This window comes from Panthera pardus, unplaced genomic scaffold (assembly GCF_024362965.1).
Source record: "Panthera pardus isolate Hobbes unplaced genomic scaffold, ASM2436296v1 HiC_scaffold_3, whole genome shotgun sequence".
Classification (NCBI taxonomy): Eukaryota; Metazoa; Chordata; class Mammalia; order Carnivora; family Felidae; genus Panthera; species Panthera pardus.
In genome coordinates, this window is record NW_026526876.1 from 50,052,149 (window position 1) to 50,069,843 (window position 17,695).

Consider the following 17,695-nt stretch of genomic DNA (forward strand, 5'->3'; position numbering starts at 1 on the left):
AAAAATAAGAGCCCCGTGCATGTTAAACAGAAGAAAAGCAGAATATAAAGTGGAATGTGGGCAAAACTGACAAAGAGAACCAGAAAGACAGGAAGAGTATGTTAGAAAGGTTTACCCATGAAGGCGATGCCATTTTTCAAAAGAAGTTCTGGGAGCTTGGGATTCTCAGAAGCATGACCCCAGCCAGCCCACACTGCCTATAAGGGAAGATAATATGATTCTTTCTTAAAATTCATACTAAAATAACATGATAAACTGTACTACTCTCTACCAAGACTGGCCCCACACCATGAGGTACAATAGCTCCAGAGCTGCCTAATGCTTAAGTCGGCAGAAGCCGAATTACTTGATTCTTGGCAAACTTTTTATGGAACAAGAATAAGCAGTCCATTGTGTCAAAACCTCTGTAAAGAGGTCAAAACAAAGTTGAGGTTGATATTAAGATCCTGCTAGTCTTGTTACTCTTTAGGAAACTCAATTCATAACCTTTCCACTATACTCTACAGAGCCTTTTCTAGAAATACTAGTTTTCTTTCACAGTTTCAATTACTTTGGCCACCCAACTCCACATTTATATTTAGTGGTTATACTGCCATATAAATCCCTAGTTTTGTTTTTTTTTTCTCTCTCTGGGCTTAAGTACATTTATCCTAAACATCCTAACATAATAGGGAAGAAATAATCTATTTCTATACTACCATATTCTCAGCTAAGAATATTCCATTGGAAAAAGGAACTTTTATTTACTTGAGATAGTTTGAAGGTGAAATGGATAGTATAAATAATCTCTGAAAGACCCTTACAGACCTTCTGATTGTATTATGTTTATTTTTGCCTCATTCATTTTTTCCATCTTTCTTTTCCCCATCTGTTATACCCCTCACAAAAAAAGCTTTATCAATTTTCAACAAAGATGCTTTATATAAAATTTAAAGTTCTTCTCTGGATAGCCCCTTGTGTCTAACTGTAAAATGGCTAAACTGGTTTGAAAGGACACACTGGCATCTCTTACTTGCACTGGGATCCTTTTAGCAATATCAAGAATTAATTCCACGTTTGCATAGTTGTTGTTGTTTGGTCCTCCTGGCACCGGCACATAGTGATCTGCCATCTTAATGTATTCTGAAAATGCAAGCAAATTAATAGAGAACACATGCTTTATTTCCAGAAATAGAACAGAGCACAACTACATAAAAGACGATACCATCACAGTTAACGACTGGACAAACTGCATTAACTAGGTAAGTCCCAGGACATTTAGTTAGAGGCTCTGACTTTGTTAAGTCATGGGTACTAACATGCTAATCTGGTATTCAGGAAGCTCTTCTATTCAAACAACAGCTCTCAAACATTTCACTATGTAACCTTTTTGAAGGGCCTTTAAGACCTCTCTATCAAGGATGATATGTCACTTAGAGACCCCTGTACAATTATTTATTCTGATAAAAAGTTTTAGCCCTAACATCCTTTATCTTTAACTTGCACTGTACTCTGAGAAGCCCTTTTCCTGATGTCAAGCTGTGACAAACTGGGAAAGAGGGCAGAGCCTGAAGGGTTTGTGGACTGGCTGGACAGGAAAGGTTAGTTACTGGCATATACCAAGGGCTTGAAAAGACTTTATCTGGAATGTTGGAGATAATAGGTATTTGAAAGACACTTTTGAAAGATAACTTCTTTCCCTCCTTACATTTTTTTTGCTCCGTATTCCCTTTCAAATTTGTCACCTGATGTCTCTCTCTTCCTATTCCTGGCAATAATGGTAGAGCAGCTACAATGTGCAGTAAGTATATTAAGCAGTTTATATATATTATTTACTACTCAGTAATCCTATATATGATAGGTATTATTGGCGCCTAATTTACAGGAAATTGGCTTGGAGCAGTCAAATAACTTGCTCAAGTTTATTTATTAGCATTCCTTCTATCTTATTCTTAATTTTTAAAGGTTTTACATCCTTCTAAAAAAAATTCCATTCAAAGTAAGATGCAAAAACCTATAGTTTGTTCCAAATAAAAACAGGTTTATTGTTCTCTTTGACTACAAAAGGAAAAACATGTTAATTATTTTTAAAAAACTATAATGTATCAGGATGAAATAATACCATTTAACAGTCAAAATCACCCATTGCCCCACCACTCAAAGATAAGCAGTTCATGCTCCGATATACTAGAAATCATCAGTTGTTAACCAATTTAACAATATATTGTGGGTACCTTCCCCTATGTGACATAGAGATATATTTAATATATATTTAGTATTTTATATATACTTAATATAGACCCAATATTTCAATGGATGCCTACCATTCCACAAAGTAACAATAATTCATAATTCATTTAACTACTCACTTATTGATGGACATATAAGTCATTAATAATTTGGAAAATATTAAAATAATAGAATGATGAATATCCTTATACTGCTGTCCAATTATACCCTCAGGATATAGTCCTAGAAGTAAAACAACTAGGTCAAAATGTATCCACATCTTCAAAGACAGAACCATGTTAGACTCTCATTAGCAACATGGATGACAAATTGTCTGTACTCTCAACTATATTAGGTATAATCACTCTTTTAAACTTTACCAGTCTTATAAACTTAAAAAAAAAATCCCCATTTACTACTGTTTCAGTCTGCATTTCTTTGATTACCATTAGTATCAAATTTCTTATATGTTTACTGTCCCTTTTTCATTCTTCTTTTATTATCTACCTAATTCATGTTCTCTGTTCCTTTTCTATTGAAGGGTCATTTGCTCTATTATAGTTAGACATTCTTTGCTGCCAGTATATTTTTCCAGATTACAATCTGTCTTTAACTTTCTTTTTTTTATTTGCAAAATAGAAATTTTTATACAGTCAAGTCTATCTAACTTTTCTTCTGTGGTTTAGTCTTTTCTGAAGTTCAGTAGCCCTAAGTACAGGAAAAAAAAGTTACTTTAATTGCTGACCTACATACACACACACGTGCACACGCATGCACACAGAATCTGCAAATGTACAGCTGTCACCAACCAACAACAGTTCAGAGTTCTACACCAATCAATCTTCTGTTATCACTACTATAGACACTAATGAGAAGCCCTGGTAAGTAGAAAAAGAAATTGCATCTTAATCACACAGCCTGGATTTCTCCATTACCTCCTGGTTCCCACAATTGCCATAATTACAGCAGAGATGCTATTCTAGAGAATATTTACAAATGAACAAAACTCCCCTCCAAGGATAACACTCATTTCTTTCTACGGATTTCATTAATCATCCACCTTTCACGACACAAAAATATGCAACTGGGTCAATTATTACCACCCTTACCATCCCTTAACCTGTCATGTCAGCCCACTCCCCTCCAGGTCTCAGGATAAAGTCCTCTCCTTATGGTAATAACCAGCTCTTGTATCTAAGGCTCCTTCTCCATAATCTTTTAAATTGTAAAAGTAATGGTTATCTTACACTGGATTCCCATGATGACTGCACAATGGTATAAGTTTACCAAAACTCACAGAACTGTGTACTTTTCAAATGGTGACTTTCATGGTACATAAATTATATTCAGTAAAGCTACTAAAATAATTAACATAACAGAAAGGTTAGAAAAAAGGAAAAATCAATCAAAATAATTAATTCAATACCACTGGTATCATAATCCTTTCTGAGTTCTTTTTCAAATAACTTGTAAAGAAATTGTAAAACTGTATAAACTCTTTGCAAAAAAGTTGGAAAAAGAAACAGAAATAAAAACACCCCAAAATACCACCCCCAAAGATAACTAGTACTGCTGTTGGTATATGTCATTATAACTTTTTTTCTAATTATACACAGTGTCTTTTTCCCTATCATGTCATGCTACCAATCTCCTTATAACTAACTTTTTCTTTGCAATAGTGATGGACAGTCTGTTCCCATGATCCCAGTTTCCAGGTATCCATACCTTAAGGAATCCCTTCTCCTTGGGTGTGAGCAGGATCTATGACTTGCTAGCCAAAAGAACATGTCAAGGGTGGGGAGCTGTCACTTTCATGATTACGTTACATAAGAAAGTAACTGATCTTTTACTAGGAGACTTTCCCTTCCTGGCTCTGAAGTAGCAGGCAGTCATTTGGGGATGGCCCACATGACAAGGAGTCAGGAGTAGTCTTTGGCCAATAACCAGCTAAACATTCAGGCCCTCAGTCGGACAGCCCACAGAAAACTGAATGCTGCCAACAATCACCTGAGTTTAAAAGCAGGTCCATCCCAAATCGAGCCTCAGATGAGACTACAGACCCAGCTGACAAATAATTGCAGTCTTGTAATAACCTGAAGCAGAAGACCCAGCTAAGCCATGCTCTGACCTACTGACACTGTAAGATAATGTCTGTTGTTTTAAACAGCCAAGTTTATGGTAATATTGTTATGTACAAAAATAGTAAATAATGTAGCAATTTATTAGAACGCATTTTCAGACCAATAAACATTATTCTACAAAATATTTTTTAATGTGTGCATGGTATTTCACAGAATTGGTGTTGCGCATTATACTTAACTAATCTGCTCATGTTGGACACTTAAGTTACTCCCAGTTTCTCATTATTTTATTTTTTTTGTTTTGTTGTGGTTTCTCATTATTTTAAATAACACTACAATGAATATCCTTGTACAAATACATTTGCCTCATTACCGATTTTTGTTTCTCAGACTAAATACTAGAAAATATGCTTATTTTTGTCCACCTGTGCTCTTAACTGCATCCCCTTTCATCTCCTCCAGGTCCCTTGTGTACTTCCACCCCTTTCCCTCTTTCTCTTGGACTCCTTCTTCTCAACCTATAAACATTCCCAAGTCTCTTTCACTCTGAAAAATAAAAATCCTCCCTTGAGACTGTATTTCTCTTCAGTTACTACCTTTTTTTCTTCCCTTCTCATCCAAAATTCTTTAAAAAACCCACCTACATTGTCACTTCCTATTCATTCCTTAACATCTGATAACAGTCTGCACACTCATATTGCTCCACTGAAACTATTCTGGCAATACTACCGATGGTTTCCTAATTACTGGAAGGTTCTATCCCTATCTTATTGAACCGCTGACACATTTGACCCTCCTTATTGAAATTCTTTTTTCTCTCTTCTGTTTCTTCTCTCTCTCCAATCATCTCTTCTCAGCATTGTTTATGGGCCTATCTTCCTGAGTCTATCACTAAAATTTTACTCTTCTATAAAATTTCATCTTCAGTCCTCTTCTCTTTATTTTCTACCTGTTCTTTCAGGGGGTAGTGTTAACTACCACATGTTTGCTGATAATGTAGACTCTTAGTCTCTAGCCCTCATTATTTCTAAGTTCTGGAAGGATATATCCAACTTTTTATAGGATTTATAGGATCTACTTATACCAGAAGTACTCCAAACCTAATCTGTCTATCCTCCGCCCCCAGAAAAACCTTACTCTTCTGGTTGATATTTTGCATTAGTTGCCTAGTCAACCTACTGTTAAAAACCTAACAGTAATCATTGACTCTTCTATCACCAAATTTTGTCAATTTTACCTCCTAAATCTCCAAACCATCTCTTTCTTCTATCTTCTCAGCCTCATCATATTCTCTAGTATTGCCTTCCACAAATGGATCTCCCAAGATACCATCTGAATTGTCCATCTAGTTGCTTATGTTAAAAAAAAAGTTTCTTTAAGATACACATGAGATAATATATCTAGAATTTGCTTTAGAAATTGTGTGAACAGGGGAGGAGGTGAAAGTATACATGAAACTAGACTGGCCATGAGTTGATAATTGTTGATGTTAGATGATAGGTAAATAGGAAGGGATTCATTACACTCTTCTACTTTTAAGTTGTTAAAAACAACAACTAATCCATTTAAAATACCAATCCTTTAATGTCCAACAGAGACACACATACACATTCCTAAAAAGATAAAGTCTATGCTCCTGAGGATGAAAATCAAGGCCTTCTTTGAGAAATATTAAATCACATCTTGTACTTTAAACAAGTACATCTGTAGTTTCCACCAAACCACTGTGTCACGCCTTCATACATTTGCATCTACTGTTCTTTCTGCCTGGAACACTCTGCCTGGAACATCCTGCTAATTGCTTACTCATTCTTGGTTAGGCATAACTTCTTTCAAAGAGCTTTCTCTTAACCCTGTCACCAAGAGCAAAGTTAAGATGCCTCAACTCTGTGTTCCTGCAGTACCCTGTGCATATTTCTATTATAGCACTTATCTAACGGTACTGAAATTATTTGTTTCCTAAAGCTAGATCAGATTTTATTCAACTATGGGTCTCCATGTTCACTGAGTGAAGGAATAAATGAATTAATAGGAGCACCAGGTAGAAATAGATGGGGGAAAAAGAAATCATGCAAGGTAGTTTTATGTTTATTACAGACAATTTCATCTTTATAACTATGCAGTGAATTAGATATTATGATCTTCCTTTTACAGATAACAAAAATTGTGACTCAGAGATATTAAAGGGTCAAACTAAATGATTTCACATAATAACATATGCTTTCCAATAACCTGGTATGTTATCTATTTCTAAATAAGATAACATAATAACCCCTACTCCTTAGGAATAGTTAACATCATTGTCTCAATAGAGAAAGAATATACACACCAAATAGGTTTAAAAAGATAGCTCTTCAAAGAGCTAATGTTATCTGTGAGTTTTCTACCTTAGAGATTATACTTTAGTGATAAAAAGAGGAAAGACCAGCCATATCCTCTCAACTATACCAATGGTCTTTATCTACAACTCTCAGATGGAGGACCATCTGAGTAGAGAGAATATGCAGAAGAGCTCACAGAATGAAACCCACTTGGATCCCTCAGGAGGAGGGTAAAAAAGAATCTTAACCCCAAGATTCTCTAAAATTCAGTGTAGCTTTGCTCATAAGGGAAATAGCATTTTCTTTCAATCTTTCCACTTACACATGCCAATCTACTTATGCAGATTAGCCAATACTTGACACTGGAAGGGCATACACCTAGAAACCCCAATCAACACTGGTTAAATTTCTACTTATTTTTACTTAGAACGTAGGAATTGATGCTGAGGTTAAATATAGTACAATCACTTATATATGCCTATTATTGACACTTTTTAAAAAAGAAATCTTAGGGTTTGGGAATCCCCCCCAAGTTAACATTCTCCTACTACAGACTTTGCTATTCAATGCTTTATGCTCAAGGATGATGCTTTCTCATGCTAATCACTCACCTGCATTGGCTTTCAGGTCTTCAGGTGTGACCATAACAACAAATCGGATTGCACGTTCATTTCGAAACATCTCATAAGACCATCGGCGGATGGACCGCATGCATTTCACTGCTGCGATGCCATTGTTGGCAATAAGAACCTGGGAGAGTGGTGGGATGGGAATTGGAGAGAGAAGTAGAAGAGGCAGGCAATGACGGACAAAAAGAAATGAGACCATTTGTGTAGACCTATCTTACTCCGAAGAGCCAGACTTTCAATTAAGAATTTGTGTTGCTAGTCTAGGTGGTTAGGAACCAGCTCCCACATGATCAAAGGATATTTTAAAATGTTAGCCCAGCAAATACTTTAATATATGCCAGCTAAAGCTTACTGCTTTTTTACTTCATTTCTTGAAGGGGAAAATCACAATTTTCAAACCTTGTGAATTTGTGAATTATTCTACTATACCTGTTACTAGGGCACAGAAGACAAACTTCAGAGGGGTGATGAATTATTAAGGAATGAAGGAAGACTAAACAGTGTAGTGTCCTTCACTATTCTCTGTTGTAGTAAAACAAGGCACAGAGGCCTGCACATGTGTAAGAACCCTGGCACCAACCACTACCTCTCTCCAAAATGCTAAACCGCAAATGCCTTAGAAGTGTAGAGACTACCTTACAAAGAATGGTCACAAGAAGAAAAGTAGAAGAATCAATGATCCTGAGACTTCTCTATAAACAAACCTTTCACCTCCTGACCTATCTTGCAACCACGGCCCCAGGGTAACACAGGCTAAAATATAAACTATCTTTATTGGAAGACTAACAGAAGGACACCACTGGAGCAAAACTTTTAGGAGTGGGAATACAGGTTCCCACCCTTTAATTTTTCAATCACCGCAAGCTATTTCAACCAAGTCATCCTCTCAGTTCTGACATGGTTTAGACAAAAGGGGCATAGAATTGCTCACAACACTTCAAAATACTTGTAATGTCTAAGTATTTCATATGGCATATTCCCTCTAAACATCTCAAATACCCAGGAAAAGCCATCAGTTCACAGTATATCAAACTGTTTAAGCCTTCACTCCCTTAGCTCTCAATCCAATGTGACATAGTATCTCCTTACCACCACCCCACCAGCCAATCAATTTACCATACCTTCTCAGATTCCTGAAGCCCAACCTCATAAAACCACAGGTTGTTTTAAAGAGAACTTTCTGGGGACACCTGGGTCGCTCAGTCAGCAAAGAGTCCAACTTTGACTCAGGTCATGATCTTGTGGTTCATGGGTTCAAGCCCTGCATTGGGCTCTGTGCTGACAGCTCAGAGCCTGGAGCCTGTTTGGGATTCTGTGTTTCCCTTTCTCTCTGCCCCTCCCCCACTTGTGCGCATGTGCATGCGCACGCTCTCTCTCTCTCTCTCAAAAATAAACATTAAAAAATTTTTTAAATAAAAAGAACTTTCTGACCACTTCATCTTTTAATTAGCTATGCCTAAATTACCTCAGTGGTAAATACACAGGAAATAGTGAAATTAACAGGATGCTACGGAGGCAGAGAGGTTAATTCTGCAGAAAAAGGCAGTCTCTAAAAACTACATGTTGGTTTTGAGCAAATCTAGACATGTCTAGTCATTAAATCTCATGCGCTTTTGAAAAAAAGTAATTCAGCAAGTTATAACTTACCTTCTCAATCACTTTATTCCCCCCAAAACGCGTAACAAATTCTGCTGGTGAAGCTACAGTGAAATCTCGCTGTGAGTCTATTTTCTTTCGGTCTCGACCTTGCTTTACTAGATGCAAGCCAGACATGCTGGACCTATAAAAACAAAGAAAGCATGAGAGTCTTTAGATGGGATTTCTTCACACCATCTATCTCCCCTAGGGGTCTGCTTTTCACTACCATACTTATAACAGCACTTCCAACTGTACCCTTGTGATGACTGTATGCTGACAGGTCACACACTTTTTGAATAGAAGACAGGAAGGGGGGAAAAAGATATTTGCTTGTGGAAATTTAAGAAAAAAATATAAGTGTTCTTGAATAATAAAAGATAATATTATGGTTTACCAACAAATCCCATCACAAAGCGACAGGCAAAAGTACAGACTGAAATGAGATAGTAGAGATAACAGACTCAGAGAGACTGGGAAAGCTAAGAAAACAGCAAGGCTGTCATTAGATCATGATTCTGGAATACAGATGACCTTCACCTCTGTATCTCTAGGCTCCATTTTTCTTATGAAATGTACACTTTTAACTGCCGATGAAGCATTTCACTTGTGTATTCCACAGGCATTTCAAAATCAACTCCAAAACCAAATACTTTACAAGGCAGCATAATAATATATCATATTTCATCAAATTTAAGACACTCCTCCTTTAAAAAAAAACTTAGGGGGCGCCTGGGTGGCTCAGTTGGTTAAGCGGCCGACTTCGGTTCAGGTCATGATCTCATGGTCTGTGAGTTCAAGCCCCGTGTCGGGCTCTGTGCTGACAGCTCAGAGCCTGGAGCCTGTTTCAGATTCTGTGTCTCCCTCTCTCTGATCCTCCCCCGTTCATGCTCTGTCTCTCTCTGTCTCAAAAATAAATAAACGTTAAAAAAATTTTAAAAAAAAAACTTAGAAAAATATCTGAAATTGATGTGTATCTTACAACTGATGGTGTGCTTTATTTAATTGGCAGTATTTTTTTTCTCAGTGGTATATACAATAATGGTGCCTCTAACAATCAATGGTGTTTTAAGAATAGATGAAATATGGTACTGGAAAAGTACAGGGCTGGGTTTAAATCCAGATCTGTCCACTTAATATTTCCAATGATCTTAAGTAAATAATTTAACCTTGCTCAACTTCCTTTTTCTCTTTGCAAAATACACATAGTATAGACTGTTCTGGTTATTTACCTACTGTCTCTCAACTCCAAGCTCACCCTTTTATGTTCTGCCCTGTGACGATAAAGCTAAGACTCTGCAAACCTAATCGGTTCTGCCAATGGGAAGGCAGAATGGTAAGAATAGGGATTTTATTTTTGTTTTCCAGCTTTTATCATCATTGCTCCACAGTAACAGAGAGTTAATTCCAGCCTCTACCATCTTTCAATATTCCTAGTGGGAGCCTCGTTGCATCTCTCAGTAGTACCAGTAGCAGCAGGTTGTGGCTCCTTGGCAGAATACCAGCCTTGCCACGTTCACTCACCCTCTGGGCTGTGCTGCCTGGGCCTATCAATCACATAACTGTCAGGCTAGCTACTCACCTGTCCTGAGCACCAGCTACTCAAAGCTTATTCTCAGAGGTGCAAGCATCAGCCCTGATTGGCCCTCCGTCAAGCTGCTAGGTTCTGGTAACCCTACCTCTTCCTTTTTTTCTCCCAGCCCTAGGGGTGGTAGCTGCTTCCTGCAAGTATTAATTTTGGAGCTACTGTAGAAAATACCCAAGTTACCAGTTCTCACTACTGAATGCCCACTGGTTTATAATACCTAATGCAGTTTCTCTTTCCCTTACTGGACCTTGACTGATAGGCCTTCTTTGAAAAGGTGTTTTGGGGGTTAAATGAGATAATGGCTATAACTAAGCACTTACACACACTGTTTAACGGACAGCTCTTTTCTTATTCCCACCTTTCCTTCCTTTATCCTGTACTCTAACATCGATGCTGCAGTAATTTCTTTTCAAAATAAAAGGGTATGATTAAAATCTTCCCACAAAGAAAATACCAGGTCCAGACAGTTTTAAAAAACAAGTTCTCAGGGTGCCTGGGTGGCTCAGTCAGTTAAGCGTCTGACTCTTGATTTTAGCTCATAGTAAAATGATCTGATAGTCGTGAGACTGAGCCCCACTTTGGGCTCCGCACTGGGTATGGAGCCTGTTTGGGATTCTCCCTTGCCCTCTTTCTCTGCCCTTCTCCCCTTCATGCTCCTGTGCTCTCTCTCAAAATAAATAAATAAGTAAACATTAAAAAAAAATACTAAGTGCTCAGCAGTGGAAAGAAAAGAATTGTTAAAAAGTAAAAACAAATAAAAAATAAAAGAGAAGTGCTCTCAAACAACTTTTAAGGGCAGTAGTCTATCAAACTTTCAAACAGTGAGAAAAGAAGTAAAATTCCTCAGCTAGAGTAACACTGATACTCAAACTAGACAAATAAGTCACATTAAGGGAAAAGTCCAGGTCCACTGTATTCATGACTACAAATGCAAAATTCCTGAATAAAATATTCTAAATAGCAGGGTATTGGTGCAAGGATGGGTAAAATATTATAAAAAAGTTACTCCATAACCAAGTTGAGTTTGTCCCAGGTATGCAAGGATGGTTTAATTTTAGAAAATCCATAAATGTGAAACTCTGTGTTAGATTTCCTAGCAAGTGCAATAAAATGAAAAAATAAAATAAAATAAATTAGAGGCATTAGGACTGCTAGGGAGGAAGTTAAACTGTCATTATTTGTGAGTGATATAATCATTCACATAGAAAACACAAAAGATTCTGCATATTATTAGAAATAACAGGAGACCTCAGTCAAGTATTCAGAACTCCAAAAATATAAAGATTATGCACAGATTATAATTTTAAGAACATATCATAAAGTAAAAATAACTAAAATATATACATTTTGGGGAGATACATATAGATACAATAAACAGGAAGATAAAAGAATGTTATGAACATATGATTAAGGAAAATGATTATCTGGGTGGGGGAAGGCAGGGAGAAGTACTAAGGAGGAGAGACCATATAGTTAGATGCAGGTGATGGTCAAGGACCTACCTTTGTTTTAGATGGTGGGTTTTCAAATTCTTTTTATATTATTTTTTAAAATAATGCAATAAGTAACCAAATAAATAAATAATATTAGCCCATAAATGGACCAATGAGTGTGCTATGAAAGATTATGTTATATAATTCTATACATCTAAAGTTAAACACACACTCCTCAGAGATCAGCTGTCAGCTATTTAGGGAGGGAGCGAAAAGATAGGTAAGTTATTACTTAGAATCAACAAGGAGCTACCTGAGTATATAAGACAAGAAAGGAAGGAAAGTCTTCATTGATAAAATTAAAGAGGAGAAGGGATTGGTCATAAGATTTTATCAATGGTTTAGTGAGTTCTGAGAATCATTTATAATCAAAGAGGGGAGAAAAACAAAACTATGTCTTACTTTTAACAATGGGATCCTTCATATAGCCATATTCTGAAGTGAGGCACCATGCTGAAAACAAGGGGATCAAGTATAAAGATGGAATAGATCTCAAAACCTTTATCTCTCATCTATCTTTTCTCAGGAAGCTATCAGAGAATGCTGTCTTCCAAAAGGATGGAGTAAACCAAGAAAAAGGAAAAGAAGGGAAGCAAGAAACAGATGAACCAATACAAAAGAGAAAGGAATTCCCTAGATATGACTGTTCAAATTGGAGGACAGATTGCTCCATGAGAGACGCCTCTATGAAACAGTGGACAGGTCATCTGTTATATTTACCCACAGAGAAACAAAATTCTGTGTGTGTGTGTGTGTGTGTGTGTTTGCACAATATGTATATATGTGTGTATTCTGTTTAAATATGTGTATATATATGATTGTTTTACATGTATATATAAACAGTAAAGTAATGTTATATAAAAATACTTTTATATACATAAAAATAATTTTTTTTAATTAAAAAAATTTTTTTCACGTTTATTTATTATTGAGAGACAGAGAGAGACAGAGTGTGAGCAGGGGAGGGGCAGAGAAAGAGGCAGACACAGAATCTGAAGCAGGCTCCAGGCTCTGAGCTGTCAGCACAGAGCCCAATGCAGGGCTCGAACTCACAAACTGTGAGATCATGAAATGAGTGGAAGTCAGATGCTTAACCAACCAAGCCACCCAGGCACCCCTCATTTTTTTCAATTTGAGAGAGAGAGAGAGAGAGAGAGAGAGCAAGGGAAGGGCGGAGGGAAAGAGACAGAATCCCCAGCAGACTCCACACTTAATGCAGAGCCTGAAGCGGGGCTCAATCCCATGACCCTGGGATCATTACCTGAGACAATATCAAGAGTTGGACACTTAACCAACGAATTAAAAAACACTCTTAAGGGGCGCCTGGGTGGCTCAGTCGGTTAAGCATCCGACTTCAGCTCAGGTCACGATCTCACGGTCCGTGGGTTCAAGCCCCACGTCGGGCTCTGGGCTGATGGCTCAGAGCCTGGAGCCTGCTTCCGATTCTGTGTCTCCCTCTCTCTCTGCCCCTCCCCCATTCATGCTCTGTCTCTCTCTGTCTCAAAAATAAATAAACCTTAAAAAAAAAAATTCTTAATTATACATATACATATATGTGTGTGTATATATATTTCTATAAATAGATAGATAAAATAGCTCAAAGGCTTTTTATTTACTTGACACTCAGTGGAAGTTTTGCTTGATTTTCCCCCAAAAGGGTCAAATGAAAAGGGAAGAGGTCAAATGAAAAGGAAAAGGAAAGGATAACTATTCTATAGGCAAATTTTGTCAACTTGGTGTTTATTGCTAATTTTCTGTTTCCGCCAAGGTCAAGTTTAATTTTCAGCTAGTATTTTTCAGAATAAGAATTCTAGATTGCAAAAACAAGCAAATAAAAAAAGATAATGGAGGAGCCCTTAATGACTGCTATCAAGCCCATCATTCAGGTCTTTCATGTTAATCCTCTGATGGAGAAGTACAGACCTGCAAGAGGCCTGAAGAAGGCCAAGGAGGCCTGACTCATTTCCTCTTCAGCCCCAAGTTCTACAAATAGGAAGAAGAAAGATCCTAGGGTAACAGAGCTTGGCACCCTCAACAACAGTCTGACTGCCCCCTGTCACATTCCAGGACAATGATGGCAGGCACCTTTCCCAGCCCCAGAGACACATTTTTAAAAAGTTTTCTCAAAACTTTTTGGAAGGTACCATAGGATGTTCATACTACGCAGAATTGATATTTCCGTTTGCAACAAGTGAAGAGACTTCACTCCTGAAAAACCAGCCAAAGCCAGTGAGCAAATATGGCACAGACTGAGTGAGATCCCTTAGTGAAAGAGTAGCACAGCAAGGTCTGTGCAGGGGTGGTTATTTTCAATATGACTACAATAGCATACATGTGCCTGGGTATCTTTGATTCAAATTCTGAATGTAAAAGAAAGGCTTAGAACAGGAGCAAGTATGAGAGATTTTACTCATTTCTTTTAAACAAAAATGTTTCTGGGGCTCCTGGGTGGCTCAGTCAGTTGAACGTCCAATTTTGACTCAGGTCATGATCTCACAGTTCATGAGTTTGAGCCCCACATTGGGCTCACTGCTATCAGCGCAGAGCCTGCTTTGGATCCTCAGTCCCCTTCTCTCTGCCCCTCCCCTGCTTGCACTGTGTCTCAAAAATAAAACATTAAAAAAATAATAAAATTTAAAAATAAAATTAAAAGTTGGCACAAAAACAGACACTCAGATCAATGGAACAGAAAAGAGAACCCAGAAATGGACCCACAAACGTATCGCCAATAAATCTTTGAAAAAGCAGGAAAGAATATCCAATGGAACAAAGACAGTCTTTTCAGCAAGTGGTGCTGGGAAAACTGGACAGCGACATGCAGAAAAATGAACCTGAACCACTTTCTTATACCATACACAAAAATAAACTCAAAATGGATGAAAGACCTAAACGTAAGACAAGAAGCCATCAAAATCCTTGAGGAGAAAGCAAGCAAAAACTTTGACCTCGGCTGCAGCAACTTCTTACTCAACACGTCTCTGGAGGCAAGGGAAACCAAAGGAAAAAAAGCTTCTGCACAGCAAAGGAAAACAATTGGCAAAACTAAAAGGGAACTGATGGAATGGGAGAAGATATTTGCAAACAGCGTATCAGATAAAGGGTTAGTACCCAAAATCTAGAGAACTTATCAAACTCAACACCCAAAAAACAAATAATCCAGTGAAGAAATGGGCAAAAGACATGAATAGACACTTCTCCAAAGAAGACATCCAGATGGCCAACCGGCACATGAAAAAATGCTCAACGTCACTCATCATCAGGGAAATACAAATCAAAACCACATGAGATACCACCTCACACCTGTCAGAATGGCTAACATTAAAAACTCAGGCCAACAACAGATGTTGGCAAGGATGCGGAGAAAGATCTCTTTTGCACTGTTGGTGGGAATGCAAACTGGTACAGCCACTCTGGAAAACAGTATGGAGGTTCCTCAAAAAATTAAAAATAGAACTACCATATGACCCAGCAATTGCACTACTAGGTATTTATCCAAGGGAGACAGATTTGTTGTTTCGAAGGGGCACATGCACCCCAATGTTTATAGCAACGCTATCAACAATAGCCAAAGTATGGAAAGAGCCCAAATGTCCGTTGATGGAAGAATGGATAAAGAAGATGTGGTACATATATACAATGGAGTATTACTCGGCAACCAAAAAGAATGAAATCTTGTCATTTGCAATTACGTGGATGGAACTAGAGGGTATTATGCTAAGTGAAATTAATCAGTCAGAGAAAGACAAACATCATATGACTTCACTCATGAGGACGTTAAGATACAAAAAAGATGAACATAAGGAAAGGGAAGCAAAAAATAATATAAAAACAGGGAAGGGGACAAAACATAAGAGACTCAAATATAGAGAACAGAGGGTTGCTGGAGGGGTTGTGTGAGAGGGGATGGGCTAAATGGGTAAGGGGAATTAAGAAATCTAAGGAATCCTGAAATCATTGTTGCACCATATGCTAACGAACTTGGATGTAAATTTAAAAATAAATAATTAATTTAAAAAATCATAATGAAATAAAATAAAAAATTTTCTTATAGATACAACAAAATCACCAAACCAAATTTCCCGTAAGTTCCAGGGTTTAGCCGTCAAAGTCTTACTGTTTTTTAAAGGTATATATAGCCCAAATACGGCACCTAAAAACTTACCTTTGAAGCATGTAATATCTCATCTCCTTAATTTCCTCTGTAGAACCCTGCATATCAAGATGGCAAAGGAATGGAAGCTTTTTCTTCAGGTTTCGGTCTTGTAAACACAAGCTGCAGTCCGTCCTCCTGTTGCAGGTGCTTAAAACCCACGAGGACAAGAGATACTGTGCCTTCTGCCTACTTCTTGGCCCTGCTTCAGTCAGACTAGAGTATTCCTGATGGCCTCAAACTATAGTCTTTTTGTCTACTTTGTCCCCAATTTCCACATTTCCCCACCTTTCCTCCTTTTTGTATTTTCTCCCTAAACTTGGTTTACACACAGAATTGGTTGATTTCCCAAGGGAACTAAGAGGAGAGGGGGAGAAACAGAAAAGCCTGTATAACTAGAAAACAGATCTTAGCTCTGCATGAGCGGCAGCAAACATGTTTCAACAACGGTCACTTTCTTCTGACAGTCACCAGAGAAAAAGCTCCACAAGACTCTCCTAGCTGCCAGGAGCACATGACAGGGAGGGCCCGGGGCAAAAAGAAGACAAGTCTACAAGGACAACTGAGCCAAGAGAATAATGAGGTCGTGAAATCCAGAGGGAGGAGGACAGCACAGCCTAAGTAGGGTAATTTCTGAGATCCAATCAAACAAATAATACTGATTATCAGACTGCAAGAAGGGAAAAAGCAGGTCAGGCGGTAAAGAAAGCAAGTAGAAAGTACAAGACATATCACTACTGAGGAACTTTGAATAAAGTGTGAGCCACAATTTTAATTTTTAGGCCAAACTAGTGATACATGCATGCAAAAACGTTTTTTAAATAAAGCAACAAAATCTAAGATTTTATTCACCCAAACTTGAAAGTAAGAATGGAGCTAGGACAAATGGGATATAGAGAATATGTGAATAAATTCTTGAAAGGAAAAGGGGCCCAGACAAATATTTTACACACAGAGGTCTGACCCAGATTAAGCAGGGAAGAGAAAAACCCTGCTTAGAAAGGCTACTGGAACACATATATTGCTATAAAAGCAAATCGGCCAGAGATAGATCTCTTAAAAAAAATAGTTTGAATGTTATATAGTAACAAAGTCCTACTTTAGCTTTTAATAAAACAGATGCTAACGCTATTGCTCCCTTGTAATGGGAGAGACTCCAGTAGCTAAAATCTGCAAAATCAGAATTTCCTATGATAAGTCATCAGGAAAAGTATAATTCACCAGAGTCGTGGTAACTTCATTCATGTACCACAAAAAAATTCTTTCCCACCAAAATGCTGGATAGAAATAGTTAATGATCTGTTGCCAACTATGCTGAGAACCTATTGATCTTCCAGAAAACTCTCCAAAACAAATACACAAATAACCTGGAGCAGAAATAGAAGATAAATGGGGCACTTGGGTGGCTCAGTCGGTTAAGCGTCCAACTTCGGTTCAGGTCATGATCTTGCGGTTTGTGAGTTCAAGCCCCGTTTTGGGCTCTGTGCTGACAGCTCAGAGCCTGGAGCCTGCTTCAGATTCTGTGTCTCCCTCTCTCTCTGCCCCTCCCCCACTCAAACTCTGTCTCTCTCTCTCTCTCCTTCAAAAATA

General features: G+C 37.8%; 1 protein-coding gene across 19 annotated transcripts in view; it reads right to left on the reverse strand.

Annotated features, from left to right (window-relative positions):
• ACACA (acetyl-CoA carboxylase alpha) overlaps positions 1–17,695 on the reverse strand; it is a 277,600-nt gene that overhangs the window by 183,766 nt on the left and 76,139 nt on the right. For 17 of the 19 annotated variants that reach the window (XM_019424026.2, XM_053892519.1, XM_019424025.2 and 14 more), the window contains 4 exons: positions 8,887–9,019; positions 7,222–7,360; positions 1,013–1,122; positions 116–197 (listed from right to left, as the gene is read on the reverse strand). In XM_019424026.2, the coding sequence (XP_019279571.1) occupies positions 116–197; positions 1,013–1,122; positions 7,222–7,360; positions 8,887–9,019 (464 nt within the window). Of the gene's footprint in view, positions 1–115; positions 198–1,012; positions 1,123–7,221; positions 7,361–8,886; positions 9,020–16,117; positions 16,244–17,695 lie in introns of those variants that run through there. The other 2 variants (XM_019424033.2, XM_019424031.2) reach the window with 1 other exon arrangement.